Source organism: Hypomesus nipponensis, chromosome 6, assembly GCF_054491055.1.
Source record: "Hypomesus nipponensis isolate SF chromosome 6, ASM5449105v1, whole genome shotgun sequence".
Taxonomy (NCBI): domain Eukaryota; kingdom Metazoa; phylum Chordata; class Actinopteri; order Osmeriformes; family Osmeridae; genus Hypomesus; species Hypomesus nipponensis.
The window spans coordinates 9729688-9746487 of NC_140366.1; the positions used below are offsets into that span (position 1 = coordinate 9729688).

At 43.5% G+C, this 16800-nt stretch overlaps 3 protein-coding genes across 7 annotated transcripts in view; 1 reads left to right on the plus strand and 2 right to left on the minus strand.

Moving 5' to 3' along the window:
• Window positions 1-2: 2 nt before the first annotated feature.
• Window positions 3-4118, minus strand: dcph1 (damage control phosphatase 1). 3 transcript variants are annotated; one of them, XM_084699538.1, is made up of 5 exons: window positions 3961-4118; window positions 2645-2750; window positions 2190-2431; window positions 1860-2025; window positions 3-1742 (listed from the first exon to the last, which is right to left on the minus strand). In XM_084699538.1, exons 3-5 carry the CDS (start codon window positions 2372-2374, stop codon window positions 960-962), a joined length of 1134 nt encoding a protein of 377 aa, XP_084555664.1. In that variant the 5' UTR covers window positions 2375-2431; window positions 2645-2750; window positions 3961-4118; the 3' UTR covers window positions 3-959. The 3 variants fall into 3 exon arrangements, with proteins under 3 accessions (XP_084555664.1, XP_084555663.1, XP_084555662.1); XM_084699537.1 differs by having other exon boundaries at window positions 3939-4118; XM_084699536.1 differs by lacking the exon at window positions 3961-4118 and adding an exon at window positions 3190-3319.
• Window positions 4119-5807: 1689 nt separating this feature from the next.
• On the plus strand, window positions 5808-12814 carry zbtb2b (zinc finger and BTB domain containing 2b). Of its 2 annotated transcripts, none has more exons than XM_084700677.1 (3): window positions 5808-6744; window positions 8724-8904; window positions 9153-12814. In XM_084700677.1, exons 2-3 carry the CDS (start codon window positions 8732-8734, stop codon window positions 10567-10569), a joined length of 1590 nt encoding a protein of 529 aa, XP_084556803.1. In that variant the 5' UTR covers window positions 5808-6744; window positions 8724-8731; the 3' UTR covers window positions 10570-12814. The 2 variants fall into 2 exon arrangements, with proteins under 2 accessions (XP_084556803.1, XP_084556804.1); XM_084700678.1 differs by lacking the exon at window positions 5808-6744 and adding an exon at window positions 6794-7967.
• Window positions 12815-13417: 603 nt separating this feature from the next.
• Window positions 13418-16800, minus strand: part of akap12b (A kinase (PRKA) anchor protein 12b) — a 39667-nt gene continuing 36284 nt past the window's right edge. For both annotated transcript variants that reach the window (XM_084700121.1, XM_084700122.1), the window contains one exon: window positions 13418-15866. The gene's annotated coding sequence lies outside the window, so the exon portion shown is untranslated. The remainder of the gene's footprint in view (window positions 15867-16800) is intronic.

A 16800-nucleotide genomic window follows, 5' to 3' on the forward strand; every position in this document is an offset into this window, starting at 1 on the left:
TGGACTGTCAGAACCCTTTTAATCAACTGTAATACATAGGTTTTGATGATCTTCCTTAAAACAGGTACACAGTGTATATGTAGACTGTTATTGTTACATTGACCTCTTGACAGTAGCGATTAATCGACTCAACTTATTTAATGTCCACATGATATTAACTCATTCACTTGTAACATGTAATATCTTGATACTGAACCCTGATACATGCATTACAACAGCACATGCAACATTTCAACATTTTGATTAGACAGAAATCCAACAGACATTAAAACCTGAATTCAAACTCAAAGTTGAACTTTAAAGTTTGAAGAAAAGATCCAGTCTTAATGCCGTTTCATTTAGAGGTTTAAATCTCATGCAAGTAATGAAGTATCAAAATGTATCCATTGTAATCCAAAAGTATGGCTTGGGATTCAAAAGTTTCAACTAAAGATATTTATTTCAACAATTTGTATGATCTCGTATGTAAACATCATGTCTGAATAAAGCGCACAGACTAACAAAGGATACTACTGAAAATACAGAACTGTTTGGTTGATAAATTCATTTGTGGATTCAAAATAGACTAATAAACAAAATAGTTTCAGAAGTGCTGTAATAATACTGTGCATGAAGTTGAAACAGTAGAGAGCAGGGGTCAGCAGGGTGTATTTATCCTGCACTGCCGTCTTACCATTTCTACTCTTAGTCGACTATCTGAAGCACTAGGAACAATGTTTTTATTTCAACCATTTAACAGACTAGTAGCACTATTGTCTTCCACTAGATGCCCTCAAATCAGCCCACAGCAGCATCTCAAACCTCATTTCATGTCTTTCCATCCTTTGCCCTGCTCAATGCTAACCATGCTCATGTAGACAACTGCACAAAGAAAGGAGGTTTAAGAAAAGCATTGAGACACAACCTTTACCTCTGACAAATAAAGACTTGCATTTATGACATTGCTTCAAGTGACAATCCTATTGTTCCCTGTGTGGGCTGAAAAATTGGACCACAGCATACTTGCCGATGGTCATCCAGCCAGGCTCCTGGACACTGAGGTTCTCCCCTTGCCCGTGCTGCAGTCCCACCTGCACGTTGGCCTTCAGAGTCCGCAGGCTGCAGAGAGGGGCGGGCCCAAACCCTCGCAGGGCCCTATCGAATGGCACGGTGTGCTCCCAGTCCCTGTCACCGACCAGCTTCCTGTAATTCAGGTCTCCTTTGAAAATGATCAGGTCAGCTCCCTGCAGTGTTGCGTACAGGTCGGGAGCGTCTGCTGCCATGTCACAGTACTCGTGGGGCAGCGTCCAGAACGGGTGGTCGTGATAGGACCACACTCCCTCCCGCACAAAACTCTGCCACTGTGCGCCACTCTTGGACATCCACTTGTGATTGGCTGCAAGAGTCTGGCGAATGGTCCACTGGAAGTCATGAGCAGTGACATCGGAGACAAACCAAGGGATAGATTTACCATGGAAACGGACCTCGCGTGCTAGACCTGAGGAGATCAGGAAGTGGGCCAGGACCAGGTCGGTTATCAACTCAAAGCCGGCGTTGTCCAGGACGATGTCCACCCTCCCAGCCGAGTGTTGGCCGGACTCCCCGTGTCTCTGAGCCGAGGTCAAGGTCGACCACACCATGTTGGAGTCATCCACAAGGATGAAAGGTCGGAGGTCAGCGAGAGAGTCGATTGGATTGGCTTTCTGGGAGTTATCCTGACCAGCAGAGATGGACAAGTCACACTTGTTTCCCCACAGAGAAACCTTGGAAGAAAAGGGAAGGTTTGTATTAAGTGGGTTACTAATTCATCAACTTTTTTTTATTTTAGTAACCTTACTAAAACAAGAAACCAGGCATGTGTGGTGAAGCCATGTATTCACCTGCAGTAGTTTGAGAAACTGCTCCAGTAAGTGGCTCTCTGACAGCTCACCCATGTTTCTGTGGAGCCCCTGCAGGTAGGTACACAGGGCTATCACAGCCTGCTGGGATTCAAAGTAACTCTGGGTCTTTCCTTCATTAAAAGCATCGAAGTCGGATATAGGTGGACTGACAGAACAGGGAAAGAGAGAATGTCATTTTTGGTTTTCACTGTCTCATAAAAATTCTCTCTTGTTAAAGCAGTCTTTGTATGTTCTAAGTAAGTCATTTTTGCGCTATAACTAAAAACATCAATAGCTGAACTAACTAAATTCCCTCTCATCCCTCCTCACTTGAGCCAGATGGCCTCATGTATCCGGCGGTACATGTAGCACTCCACATAGAGCCAGGGGGATTTGAACCAGCTGACAGAGTCCTGGTCGCCCATCAGGCTCTGTTGTCTCAGCAGGTACTGGTTCCAGGAGTCTGTGTCCTCCAGGCCATCAGAGAGGGCTAGCACAGGCTTGTCTGTCTGCATCTCATTCCTCAGCTTGGACAGGAAGGAGATGGCCCTTTTCTCAGCCTGGACACCTTCCTATGGAAGCAGAGTGAATAGAGAAAAACATTGATGTAACCAACAGACTTTAGATAAGAAAACAGGATTGATGCTGTAGGTGATTCTGTAAGAGGAAATAGGCTTGGCACAACAGAGTAAATAAGCTTTCTACAGTCATTGTACCATCTTAGTTGGAACTTTCTAAGTAATTAACCATATACATGTTGACAGCATCACAATGTAGCTATCTACCTCTCCATATTCCTCGAAGAACTTGTTCTTACTGCGGTGGATGGTGTCAATGACCCTTGTCAAGATAGTCGGAAACCTGTCCCTCACTGTCAAATATGCAAATGACCTGGGAGAAAAATACAGTACAAAAACCATCAATTAGAAGGCAGAATTGTTCATCAAAAGAACATGGCAATTCAAATTCCGTCAGTGTCACGGTTGCCAGTTTGGGGATCCAATTAACAGATGTGTGGAAGTCACTAACAAAGACAAACACTGAATAGCTGGTCGCCAGCAATTCCACATTTTTTTTGAAGCTAGCAATAGATTAAATACGGCAAAAAGAGTGCAGTATCACGTCTGGTGCAAACCAGAAATAGCAAGCTTCAGCTAGCTCGCTAGTAGTGCTGTCATAGCATTAGCATTAGCATGCTACCTAGCTGTCACATTATACATGTATTTTACGACGACACCAAATAATTTAGCTCTATCTGTCCATGCTATGTTTTGCGTTATACTATACAGTGTAAATAATAGTCTTGGTCTGAATGTAACGGCCAACATACTCAACAACTTTAGCAGACAGGGCTGGTGGGACTCCCTGGTGCAGAGATTGAACAGACGCCATGACTCAATGCAACCAGGAAGAGACATTGAAATGCAACTTTATTCGTAGTCTGAACACCATCACCATAGCTTTGGGTCAGAACTTTTTCTGCTAATGTTGTATTGATAATTTATTATTATTTGTTTATTTATAATGCATATTTTTGCCATAAATGTCCAACAGTTTTTTTCTGTTCATTACAGTAGGTCTAATTAATCAATATATTTTCATGATCAGAGTAAAACAGGTTGATCGTTTAATAAAATCGATCAAATCTGTGCCTTGCCATATATGCGTATACTCTTAAAACGATGGGGAAACTTTTAGAAAACTATACGTTCACTAAAAGTAGCATAGGCAGAACTGATGACAGAACTACTGTGGGGTTCTGCCAGTTTTTACACAATGCCATGGAGCCCCTTAGGCTACACAATGCTGCCATCTCACGGCAAATTAACATTACTGTAACCGCTAAACTCATAGGTTTAGGCTACTGTATACAGTGTATAGCCTATTGGTCAATGTCGTTTTTTACCCCTAATTCAGAAATTAAAAATATATATTCCTACAGATAATTCGGCAACATAATGTTTGTAAAGACTGAATCGAAGACCTTGTACAGTCATGTAAATTAAATGCTCCTCGTTGCCACTAACGGTTTCCTTATAGCCAATTCGTGTAGGCTAAACTGACGCTGGTCACACTCACAGTTGAATTTATGTGTGCTTGCCTGGCTAGCTGCTGAATTTGGGGATCAGAGAGTGACGATTCCAGACACCACCTGGGGGCCAATGACTTCAACAGATCTGAGTCCTCGCGAACTTCGCTTCGCCCCGGGGGCAACTATTATGTGACCGCATCCTTTGGGGCGTCCTCTGCAGAGGGCGACAGTTGCCATGGAGACGCTAAGCCACCATATCAAGTAACTACAGAACGCCATAGGCCATGGCGGGAAAAGGAGGATTGGTGTGCCAAAGGAATTTAGTCAAAGCACGGCCTTTTGACGCCAGCAGGATGCAGGGTTCCACATTGTGGCCTACATGCTACAGAATGTTTGCACACAGATGCAACAATGAACAAAAACATGTTAAAGATCCATACATTACACATTTTTGGAACGATAGAACAGCCCATTGGGCGCACAGCCAATATAATGCGCTATAATGATAACGCGTCTAATAAATGAATAAAGTCTATTTTGAGATAGTTTACTCTTAAACTTTAAATCTGAACAAAACGTGAGTATACATTCAACTTCTTGCATGACCACTTGTAACTCTGCAGGGCAATAGCCTGATTAGATAGGCCTACATTTACCTATGCACATGGTTTAAGAGATAAACTACTAATTTAGTCTAGGCCTATATTTCCGATGTTTTGCCCCTTAAACTGGTTTACTCAAACGTCACCATAGAAACCTGGCCGCCTTGTTTCCAGCATGTGAAGCCTTGATGTCCAGCTGTGTCAATCTCCGGTGTTCAAGCCCGACCCCCACCGACCACCCCCTTGTCCGGATCTGTTTCTCTGAACCGGAGAGAGGGGCAAGAGGGGATCCGTATTGCGTGACTCAAACACTCTGGTTTCAAAACACGCCATAACATCAAGCCTTAAACAGTTGTCTTTGTTCTGCAGTCAAAACACTGAATAGGCTAATGTTTAGCCTACCGGTAGGCCTAAATATAGCCTATGCCTATTATTTGATGTGACCTGAATGGTTAATAGTTAAGCTTGTGCTGCTGATTCTAGGTTAAAATGCTAGAAACAAAGTGGACTATAGGATTGATTCACATTTTTTTTTTTTTGTAGGCCTATAGGGCCTACTGCCTTCTGTAGGCCTATGTGCAAATACGCCATCCTCATACTGAATAGGCTATTTTAATTTTTGTAATAAATTAGGCCTAGTAATATTGGAAATACCCCTTTGAGCTTTGAAACAAAATGCAGTTTTTTTGCCTCTGGAAAAATCTAAAAGAAATTAGTCATGTAAAGTCCAATGTCTGATTTGAATGGATTGTTGTGGTAGTGTGTTCCTGCACTTTGACCAGATTGCTTTCTGCGGTCTTTTAACCGCCATATTGATTGAAGTATGGATTCCAAATGGGAATTTGAGTCAGACAGCAATCTCTAATTGGTCTGGTCCTCAACCTGTATGTGTGTTTTTTGTTGTTGTTGAAATCATAGAATTCTGTAACAGTGCTCAATAGGTCAGTGGTCCTGGGTCAGTGGTGGTGGGTGCGTGCTTAATTGCAATATTTACAGTATGTAGCCTACTTAATTTAGGTCTGCCCCTGGTGCATTGTGTGTGTGGTACCTCCCACAGCTCCCGAGTTTCCTGGCAGACATTGTGTGTATGGTGTGTCGGTGTCTGTCTCCAGTCATTTGGCTCACATCCTGTTGCCATGAAAAAAACAAGTGTGGATTCAACAGTATATTCAGAGAAAGTATTCTCTACAATAACAGCCATCTATGACATAACAAGTAAGCAAGGCCTAATAGGTTATGTGGTGTAGCCTACAGTCACTTATTTAGCTATAGAAGTAGCTGCAAAAACGTTTCCTGTGGAACAATAGGACTCGTGTGTCTGATAAAAAATAAAATAAATATTAGAACTAGAACTAGCCTTTTTTGATTACTTATGCTCACTTTTTATTCCTTTGACATTGTAGGTTTCAAAGTGTAGTCTAAGTGTAACCTATGTAGCCCATTTTGCTGTAAAAATGCTGCAAATATGCCTTGGTCAGGACTATCCTAGTCTGATTGCAACGATTAGCCTACGGATTTAATTTTCTGATATTTTAATAACAATATTTCTCAATTGTCAATATTTTTGTAAAGTTAACAAATTGTGAACATTTTGAATGAAAACAATCGTATTTAAACATAACCAAATGATCAAAAAGTTGTCCATCAGTCCCCCTCCCAAGATAAAATAGCAGTGGTTTTGTCATTGATAATACCTAAACGTAGGTTAAACCTTCAAGAATGACAAACGGGCGTCTCGCGAACCGTTGCCAGCACTGCAAGTTCGTTTGTTTACAGGAAGCTCGCTATGTTGGCTCTCAACCGAAAATGCAAATGCCACCGACAGTGAAGTAACGATTGCAGTCAACGTTATCTGTCAGTGTGGGGGTGGGGTGGGTGACCTACGGCTATTTCCCCCTTAATCGGTTTATATTTAACGTGCCCCAACCGGAGACTGAATAAATTAACATAGTATGGTTAACTGTCTTCACGATAACTGAACGTGTGGTGGATAACAGCTCAGTGACACAGTGCGGTTGGGGGTGCCCCACGGGAATTCATCTGGCGCCCCGTCCAACGAATTTTACAACCGCTGTTTTTGAGTGCTTTTACACAGTCATGTGATTGTAACGTAACCCGACCGGAAAACACCGACGACCATCGCCGCCAATGCTGCGTTTGAGAGGAACAGAGCAGCTGCGAGCCCAACGGACAAGTCCCCCGGTTACAAACAACAACACTTAAACTCAACGGATTACAGCTGAGTACAGAGGTAATGTTATATGTTTTAATTGTTTTTATTCTACCCGCTCATCATTAAGTTATTAACCGTTCCATACGATTATACGGATTATTTTAAGTTCAAGAAATGTATTCGGTGACCACCCCTTCCCCCTTGTGTTTGTCCGTTTAAGACGCCGTTTATTTTCGCTAGCCTTCCCCCTGGTCCAAGTAGAAGACCCAGGGTTCCTTCGTTTTCGCGGAGCGCCCTTTCTACCTCTTAAACCGGACCGCTAAATCACAATTTGTACTTGATTTTGGCTCATTTGCTGGTGTACCATGAAAGAAGGCATACGTTTGCAAACGCATTCACCTTTCGCTTGTATAGAAGGGTTATTTTTTGTTTTCTGTGGAAAATGTACTGCGGAAGTGGTTCTGGTCTGCGGGGTATTTGACTGTTCCACGTGTCTAAATTAGGGGCGGCGCATTCGTTGAGACACATAAGATGCCACAGTGACCACATGGTAGGCAGTGTAGTAGAATGATGCCTGATAGAGTGTAAAGATGACCATTAGTTTTAGAATAAATTAAACGCCATAGACTACTGCATTGCTGCAGTCCCATTGATGGTGTTAATAACAGCTTGTGTGTTTGGCGTGTTTACCATCTGGAAACTACACATTTGGAAGGTGTGATTGCAGACCTAAGATATTTTTTATATATGTGTGAGCTGATGTACTTGTGTACATCCATTGAGCAATTCTTATTAGACTAGCCGATAACAGTGTGTTTGATGGAGGAGAGAGAATGACAGGGGTTGTTGTGTGACAGCCAGTTATTCTTAATTGGTCAAGGGGTGGACCGGTCGCGCCTACGGAATGTGTGTTGGATACACGTAAAGCTTGTTATGTGACTAGCTGAATTCTCTAGTCCCATGGCGACCTTTAGGGTCAACAGCAGCCATCTCGGTGCCAGTAGCGGCATGCCTAAACTCCCCAGAAGTCTAGGCTCCGAGGGCAAAGGTCAATCAAAACCAGGTCATGCGAGATGGAATCTATTCAAAGCCCCAAAATCTAGTGGACTGGACCTACAAAGATTTCCCTTGATGCACTGCTTGGGACTGGATCCCCCACAATTGATTGGATGGAGCCTCTGTGCCTCCCGCCTGAGGAGACTTGAGGGGCAAAGGTGAAGCCTATGAATGCAGGAGCAGCTGAGACAAAGTAAAGGTCTCTGGACTTGATTTGGCAGAGTTGCATCATCTAGTTGTCTCAGGTAGACCTAAGTTTACTTTTTACAGATATACAATTATTCCTCCCTGCATAATTATCAGTAAAACCCTTTCATTGACATGTGAAAAGACCCTCTTCTATAGACTACTCTCCCATTTCTCTCCAGAGTGGAAAAAAAACCTGAGTTACTGGTCTATCTTTGGAAGCTTCTGGTCAATAAGACATCCACCCATTCAGTCACTTTCCCCATCAAATGCAAACACTCAATAGTGAAAGAACTGGAAGAACAGCCTTAAGACAATGATTTTGCTTGTCTTCAGTTAACTCATGTTAAATAGACTACAGCAGGAATTATGCTTAAACTATGTTATTTAGGGCACAATGGACTAGATTCCCAAACCCAATTTCTGCACATGCTATGCTATCATTAATCCTTTATCATTGTCTCCCAAGAAGCAGGTGTTTGGTGTGACTACGTTTTACATTTAGTCAGTGTGATGTTGCTTTACATTATTATTTTATTATTAGTCTACATGCATTTTATTCATTTAGCAGAGTCTTTTATCCAAATCAACATACCAGCAGTGAAGATTGTAGCTTAGCTAAAGCAGATGAAGGGCAAAAAGTTGAGTTCTGTTGAGTGTGCATCAACATCAGAAAGCCGTTGCAATATCCACCCCCACTCCCCCGCAATACGTCTCTGTTGCCTCACTATGGGTCCCTCCTTCGAGAAGGAAACCCACTAACCGTCCTTATCTCTGTCTCTCTCTGTCTCTCTCTCTCTCTCTGTGTTGTACAGGTTGAAGAATGGAGTTGGCCAACCATGGTCTTATCCTCCTTCAGCAGCTCAACTCTCAGAGGGAGTTTGGCTTCCTGTGCGACTGCACGGTCGCCATCGGGGATGTCTTCTTCAAAGCCCACAAAGCTGTGCTAGCAGCCTTCTCCAACTATTTCAGAATGCTCTTCATCCACCAGGACAGGTCAGACCAATATGTCCTGGTAGCCTCTGTCCACCTGAGAGCTAATGGGTGGACATGCATGCTGTGATGGATTCATGAATTGTACACAAGGGGGTACCCAACCTAGCATAAACTGTTATCTACCACACGTTTGGTTGGACCATAGCCCAATGGGTTTTTCAGTGTTTCCCTAGCTACTTTTAGTGAAAGCACAAATTAACCTAATTTTTAGGTCAGCTGGTAATCATCTTATCCGGGTTTCTTTTCAGTGACTGCGTCCGCCTGAAGGCAGCCGACATCCAGCCGGACATCTTCAGCTACCTCCTTAACTTGATGTACACCGGCAAGCTGGCCCCCCAGCTCATAGATCCAGCCCGCCTGGAGCAGGGTGTCAAGTTCCTGCACGCCTACCCCCTCCTCCAGGAGGCCAGCCTGGCCAGCCAGTCGGCCTTCTCCTCCCATCCCGAGCCCAGCCTGTCCCTTTCCACCTCTCTCTACGGCATCCAGATTTCAGACCAGCAGGTGGCGCTGTCTGCCCGGCCACCCTCCCGTCGGCAGCTCTCGTCGCCTTTCGACCTGGAGCAGCTTTCCGAGGCCAAGTGTGCGTCGACATCGACGGTCGCTTCTGCGTACGCTAACTCGTTATCCAAGCTCACTCCCCATGAGGTTGAGGCCTCCACCAGTGGACTCCACCCCTCATTCGTGGAGCCCAGAGCAGACACGCCCCTGGGTGAAGGTCCCCTGGCCAATACCATCCTCCATGTGAAACCCAGCATCATGAAGAGAAGTGGTGCCTCCTTGAGGAAGCACTACTCCTGCCATCTGTGCAGGACCCGCTTTAACCAGAGGAGCCTGCTAAGAGAGCACCTCCTTCAGCACACCCATTCCCTGCTGCCCCTTGTGGCTGAGCCCAGTGGTGCCGTCTCCCCAGCCTTTCCCGGAGGGTCCACCACCCCAGACGTGGAGGAGGTCCCGAGGGGGAGTGGGTTGGGATTCCCCTCGGCTTCAGCCCCGGCAGTGGAGATGATGAGTGACAATGAACAAGCGCCCCAGTGCGTCTTCAACATGGACTCTCCCAGGGCGGAGGTGACCACGTCGGGCTGGGCGGCAGGGGGGTCTCAGTCCCAGGCAGACACCCCTCCCCCGTCAGACATCGCGGACATCGACAACCTGGAGAGCGCCGACATGGACCGCGAGGTCAAGCGGAGGAAGTACGAGTGTTCCACCTGCGGACGGAAGTTCATCCAGAAGAGTCACTGGCGCGAGCACATGTACATTCACACTGGCAAGCCGTACAAGTGTAGCGCTTGCGGTAAGAGCTTCTGCCGGGCCAACCAGGCAGCGCGCCACGTGTGTCTGAACCAGGGAGCCGATGCCTACACCATGGTGGACCGTCAAAGCATGGAGCTGTGCTCGGCCGCAGGGGACGACTCCAGCCAGATGGAGGCACTGTTCCTGGGCTCAGCCAGACCGTACAAGTGCAACGTGTGCGAGACCACCTTCTCCAGCCCCAATGAGGTTATCAAGCACCTGTGCTTCAGCCAGGGGGCGCTAGCGGGACTTCAGAGCCATGCAGGGGTGGGGCTGCTCCAAGGGGAGGAGTTTCCAAAAGACGAGGGCTCTGATTCGTCCAGTGTTGGGCCCTTACTAACACCCATTAAAAGTGAACAGATTTTAGTAGAGTAGCATCGGGAACTGTTTGTTTTATTTTCTAAATTATGGAAAGTAGGTAAGCTAAAAGTGTAGTTAGTTTTAGTTTGTATGGAGAATGGTCTCTGTCTGCTGAAAATTCCTCCTCAATCGCTCTCTTTTTTCAGCCAAACTTGAAACAGTGGAACACTCAATTGGAACTATTGAAAATCATATTTTCAGCCAGATAAGTGTAGAGGTGTCAGTGTAGTTGGGTTTTAAACATGTATTTCTGTTTCCCAACTATCTGTTGGTCACTTAATGCCTACAAATCACTTATAATTTGAAAATCCATCTCATGTTACTTCTCAAACATGCTAAAAGTGAGTTGCTCAGAGGCAAGTTATTTTTTAACTTGTTTAAGTTTTCTCTCTGGGTTTGAAATAGATGTTGCAGCACTTTGGTGGTTTTTCTATGACTTTAAACTACCGGTGACTGTGGTTGAGCTCAGTCAGGAACCGGAGGCTCAAGAAGAGCTCGACAGGAAGTGATGCTTTCACTGGTCAGATGATACCGCAAGTTCTATGGCAGGACAACACCATGGGCAGTTGGACTGTAGGGATTTGTATGCTTGCTGAAAGAGTTGAGACGTGGTCCACATTTATTCTTGTCCAGAATTACCCTGTTGATCTAGTAGAAAGGAATTATAGTAGTTCTTACACCAATCGAGAGCATAGATTCTTCACCTGGTCAAAAAAGAACGCCGCTCTTTGTTTTAAAAAGCCTGTATGACTCCTTAGCAAGGAGCAGTCCAGACCTGGTCAATGTATAGCATGTCTTCCATTAGGGCTGAAACCATGATGGAAGATGAACATACATTTCTTTTATTCCATGGTCATATTTAACATTCTCTAAGCAGCCATTTTGTCTGTTACCTGTTTGTCTTCAGTGAGTGTGTACTGATGTCGCACACAGAAAAAACATACTGTATGCCGTGGGAAATGTTGTTGCATTGCTTGGACAACAGAGACCTCAAAGCAAGTATTTTAGTCTTGAAATGTTTACAGTTGTGCCATTTTTAGACTCTTCTGCTAATGGCTGTTATCGGTGCGTTATAAAACACATTTTTGTTATAAAAAGGAAGAACGTTTTGAAATGTACAAACCTTGAAGGGAGTTTTGAATCTTGTACAATATTGTACAACTTGCCAATTGATGATCATTTGCTTGACTATGTTCATAAAGCCCTTATTTTTGTTTGATAAACCTTTCTAATTTTATATACAGTGCTATATTTACAAAGAATATTTTATATTGCGATGGTTGGATATTACTAATTGCTTTTGGTATAGATTAATTTAGCATAGTGAATGAGTGTATATTTGCTGTCAATCTTTCCACCTACAACCTTGATTTATTTGTGTGATTTAGTTTTTGTCTCTGTGTCTGTTTTGAATAGATGTGGCCTGCATTGAAGTTATGGCCTAGTTCCAGCTTGGCCTCCAAACCTTACAATATTTTCTACCTCTTTGGTGCTGATAGATCTTAAACGGCTGGGTTGGGAAATGTGACTATGACTGTTTACTGTATTAACCAATATGAGAGCTAGATGGAGCCATTGCTTTTTTGCTTTGCCCACCCCAGTCCACTTAAATCTGGTAAGAGGTAGGGTTGTTCTTAGAATGGAACTAGGCCTTAGTATCCCTTTCTTCATAGCTGCAGCTATAAGCAGGTCTCTGTGCTAATTGTGAGAACATTTCCATCTACAGATGCTCTTCTTGATATCAAGTAGACACTGTCCACTGTACTAGTGACAGCTTTGTGTTATTCATGCATTGTGAAATGATTACTACTGAAGTTGAAGACTGTAAGCTGTCTACATGTAAGTCCTCACTGAGCTCCAGTCTCCAATCCATGGAAACAAACACCGTAAAATGTCTTTCAGTGTCAAACATAACATTGTGTATTCACCCACGGTTAAGCGTCTTCTTTTTTTCCATGTTTGTCCCCTTGAGGGTTTTTGAAACCATTCTCAGGGCTAGCATGGAGGAGGGCCATGGGGAAAGCCCCGCCCCCACCACCACCATGCTTCACTGTGCACAAAAGACCCCCCTCTATCCCTCCTAGAAAGGCTAAGTCAGCCACAACAGGCTGCACCCAACCCTGAGCTGAGGTGAACATGTACTGTGATGTCTGTGTTCTCAGGAACATACTTTTCCGTGTAAATAACTAAAGGATTTTTACATTTTCACAGTGAAACATGAACAATAAATAAAAATAAATAAAATTAAACGTTTTGCAAACATGCAGCTTCCTTGAGTCTTTACTTGGCTGTGTTCACATCCTACTTGGGTTTTTTACTTCTTAACTCGGTGTACTTTCTAGCTATAACTGGAGGATAAACAGACTATGCATCAAATTCATGCTATATATATTTAAACGCTGGTGGTAATAAAAAGCAGCTGTTCAACTGCTGCTTTGCTTTTATATACAGTAGTTTTGTTACATCTCTAGTCACTGTTATGTTATAACAGGGTTCCCGCGGGGTCTAACAAGTCTAAAATTCTGAACTTTAAATTGAAGGCCTTAAAATATCTTAAAAACGGACACATTTTCATCCGAGGTCTTACATTTAATTTATTCAGGTCTAAAAAAGGTTTTACCCTTTACACTTTTTAGGCTCTTATTCACAACCCACTACACCAGGGGGTCCCCCAAATTTGACTTACTGAAACCTGCAGGAACCCTGTATAAACAACCAAATCAAGACGTACAGACATGGGTACATGTTTTTATACGACTAGCTTTATTGAATGAAATATAGACATGATTTTTTATCCATTCTATTAACAGCTTGGAAAATATAAAAGACAGAATTAAGACCATGCAACAGAGACATTAGATGCTTTAATGCTTATAGGTTATTTATTATAATTACAATATTATTTCTTTTTAGGTACATGGGTATACAATTTGTACAAATGTTACCAGGTTCACAGTTAGATTGTGATACAAAAAGCTTAGGTGTGTATGTGGGGGGTCTAAACCTACATATAGCAAAAAAACACAAAGAAAACGGTCTTTTACATGGTTTCATTCTGTCTTTTTACTCTGTTACAAGAAAGCAAATGTGGATGTGATGCATCCATCCAAGTGAAGTTGTAACCAGAAATGGCTGTCTATGTTCCTCTCTGTTTGGTCTGTCAGCTGAGCACTGTAAACCCTAAAGCTAAGTCAACCACTTGCTGGACATGAAGGGTTCAAGAGGAAACAGCTACTCATAATACCTCAATTTGACAGAATTTGGTAAGGATATGTCTTTTCCTGTTTCTGCCATTTCAGATTGATTTGGTTTGTTCTAGACATTGATGGAGATAGATCATCTTTTAACTTTGTTTTTCTACCCCACCCACACTCCCGACAAAGTAAAAATAAATCTCTGGAACATGGAATTACCCAACTGTTCTTCAATGGATAACTATAAATCTCAAATTAGTGTAAACATTTGCAGCTCCATTGCTATTTACAGGGTGACTTGAACCGTCCTGACCCCCAAGCCAAGTCTTGAGTTCTTCCCAGTCATAATCTGATCCTAGTGATGTCCTATCATGAGGGGCAACCATGATTACCGATCCTAACTCAATTGGCTTTTATATTAACAGCAAAACAAGTGCCTCTCTTTCTCTGGTACCATGTGATGTTTGTGTTGTGTTCCATCAAAAAAAAACTCAGTTGTGCTAGCTCGGTGTCCCCTTCCCAGCTGAGTGTCATTAGTAAATTGTCACACACCTACACATGACTACAACGTGAATCTTTGTGTAGGTTGCAGCAAACAATTGAAACATTTCATAAAATGAAAACATTACTAACCCCCCTTCATAAATCTATATCAATTCCACAAAACATAAGTGAGCATACTATCAGCACTGGCTCAACTGGGAGGATCGGAAGATTCTGGACTAAAAGAGACAAATGAGGCAGCAGAGGGTGCCAGTGCACTGTTCTCCTGTGTGAACCCAGCATGAGGCTCTACTGCCAGTGTTGTACACCATCTACATAGAATCCATACACTTCATGTTCTAGACCGTCTAACATACTGAGAAACACATGCGACTTCTGCCCCATGCAAGTGCAAGTTGTGCCTGCCCAAGTACAGTCCCTCAAGTGTCACAAGTGTTTACAGTGTGTTTTCGTCAAAATCCCTGCTTTGCAAACCACAGTTCGAAATACATTGTCTTCTCACATTATCAAACCAGGGCGAAATATTAGTGTTTTATTGTATCTTTACATGAAATTCAAAGACATTTATATTTCAGTAAGTAACTTATTTCACAGTCAGTCAGGCAGTGAAGTATGTATATCTACAGTAGGCGCTGAAAACATAACGGAGGGCTGAGGGGAGAGAGACAGTTTAGGGTGACAGTGAACATGTCAAAAGTCAAAATCCTACTGGATATCTCCAGTTTTTTTCACATTTTCCCATCAATCTATAATCAATGTTCTTACACTGCCAAATGGCATTTGTACCATGTTTTTGTTAGCATCTCTGCAGAATTCTAACAGTGTTTTAGAGTTCTGACTTCTGAGTTCACAGACATGAGAAGATGGGGCACATTATTACAAACAATGAAAAAATAGAATGAAGTAAAGGGGACGAGAATACTTAAGATATAAATACAATATACAAGATAATGATCTTCCAACTTTTCCGACGACACACTTTCTTGTCGCGCTCTCTTTCTCTCCCCCTTCTCTCTCCCCCTCTCTCTCTCTCTCTTACTTTATTTCTCTCTCACACACATACACGCACACACACTCACACAGTCACATGTAGACGTATACAGACATGCTCACACACACACGCACACACACACACACACACACACACACACACACACACACACACTCCACACCAGACAGCAGACCCACCCCCGCCACTGTAGCAAGGGCAATGGAAAGTCATTAAGACAGCAAGCGTACATCACATTGATTACAAGGCGGATGGGATGCTTCTGAGGGGCACCATTGGCACAGTGACAGTAAGAACATGGTGTGTGTGTGTGTGTGTGTGTTGGGAGGGGAAGAATTGAGATGGGTGGGAGGGGGGTGTGTGAGCTGGTCATTTTATGATGGGACTGGTGCTGCGTGATGGGTGATGGGCGGGGCTTGGGGGGCCGGAGGGAAGGGGGTGGGGATGAAGAAGAGAGACGTGTGGAATAGTCGCTCAGTCACTCGGTCGCTCTGGGCAGGGTCGGGCGGAGCTCAGTGTCAGTGTGATTCCACAGAGCAGCCTCTCTCTCTCTTTCTAACGCTTCCAGGTCTGGACACTCCCAGGCATCCATCATGCACCTACAGCTGTGATGGAACAAAAAAGAAAAGAAAGGCTGTGTCAGTTTTTTTTAAATTAGGTTACCCTACACACATTGGTTAAAGTTTAACTGTACTAATAATAAAAAGAAAAATTAGTCAGTCAGTCCAAGGAAACTCACACTTGGATTCAATTGAATAATTCAACCGATCAAACCCTCTTAGTTTGGAGTGTGGTGCAGAGCAGAGTGTTTTTTAGGTCGTTAGAAAGACCGCTGTTATGCTGACTCATCTCACTCCCCAGCTAATGCAGAGAATTGGTCCCTCTATTTTTTGCTCCCTTTCTCTCTTTCTCAGCTAATCTCCCAAATATCCTTTTTTTTGTATCTCTTGGCACAATCGTCCTTTCCTTCTTTTCTCAGCACTCCTCTCTCCTTCTGTCTCATCCCTTCATTCCTCCTCTCCTGTGCTGCAGTGCTGCTTTACTGCTTATCAAACATTAAACAGAGCTACGCCCTGCCTTCACCCGCCTCCCTATCTCCCTCTCTCTCTCATTCTCTTCTTTTCCTCTTGTCTCCTATTTTAGATTCCTGAACTGGACAGCAAAACTTTACCAACAAATTATGTAACAGGCCAAAATTAACCTGGTCGTATTCTAGTGAAGACAAACACACTTTAAGCAGCCTCAACAAAGTCTTACACAAGCTGTGTGTGGACACAAAAGGCCCATTTAATATTAAGGGTGAATTCAATCTTTAAGTGTTAATGAATGTAAATAACGTGTACTCTGACAGACTATTTATTGAATGTGTGATGGAGTGAGAAAAGCGGGGAGGAACTGGAGGATAAAGAGAGGGAGGAGGAATCATAATCAGTCTGTCAGCACAAGTTCATCTGCCCCTCACACACACCGCTTCCCTTTAAGACCCAGCCTACAAAGCAAGGGGTCACTCACGGCATTCCTGCTTTGATACTGAAGGTC

Excerpts from the sequence above, each read along its gene's own strand:
- zbtb2b (XM_084700677.1), top strand. The coding sequence starts at position 8,732 with ATGGAGTTGGCCAACCATGGTCTTATCCTCCTTCAGCAGCTCAACTCT. Across the intron at positions 8,905-9,152 it reads CTCTTCATCCACCAGGACAG|TGACTGCGTCCGCCTGAAGG; the intron begins GTCAGACCAATA and ends GTTTCTTTTCAG.
- dcph1 (XM_084699536.1), bottom strand. The coding sequence starts at position 3,251 with ATGGCGTCTGTTCAATCTCTGCACCAGGGAGTCCCACCAGCCCTGTCT. Across the intron at positions 2,751-3,189 it reads CTGTCTGCTAAAGTTGTTGA|GTCATTTGCATATTTGACAG; the intron begins GTATGTTGGCCG and ends TTTTTCTCCCAG. Across the intron at positions 1,743-1,859 it reads AGTTTCTCAAACTACTGCAG|GTTTCTCTGTGGGGAAACAA; the intron begins GTGAATACATGG and ends TTTTCTTCCAAG.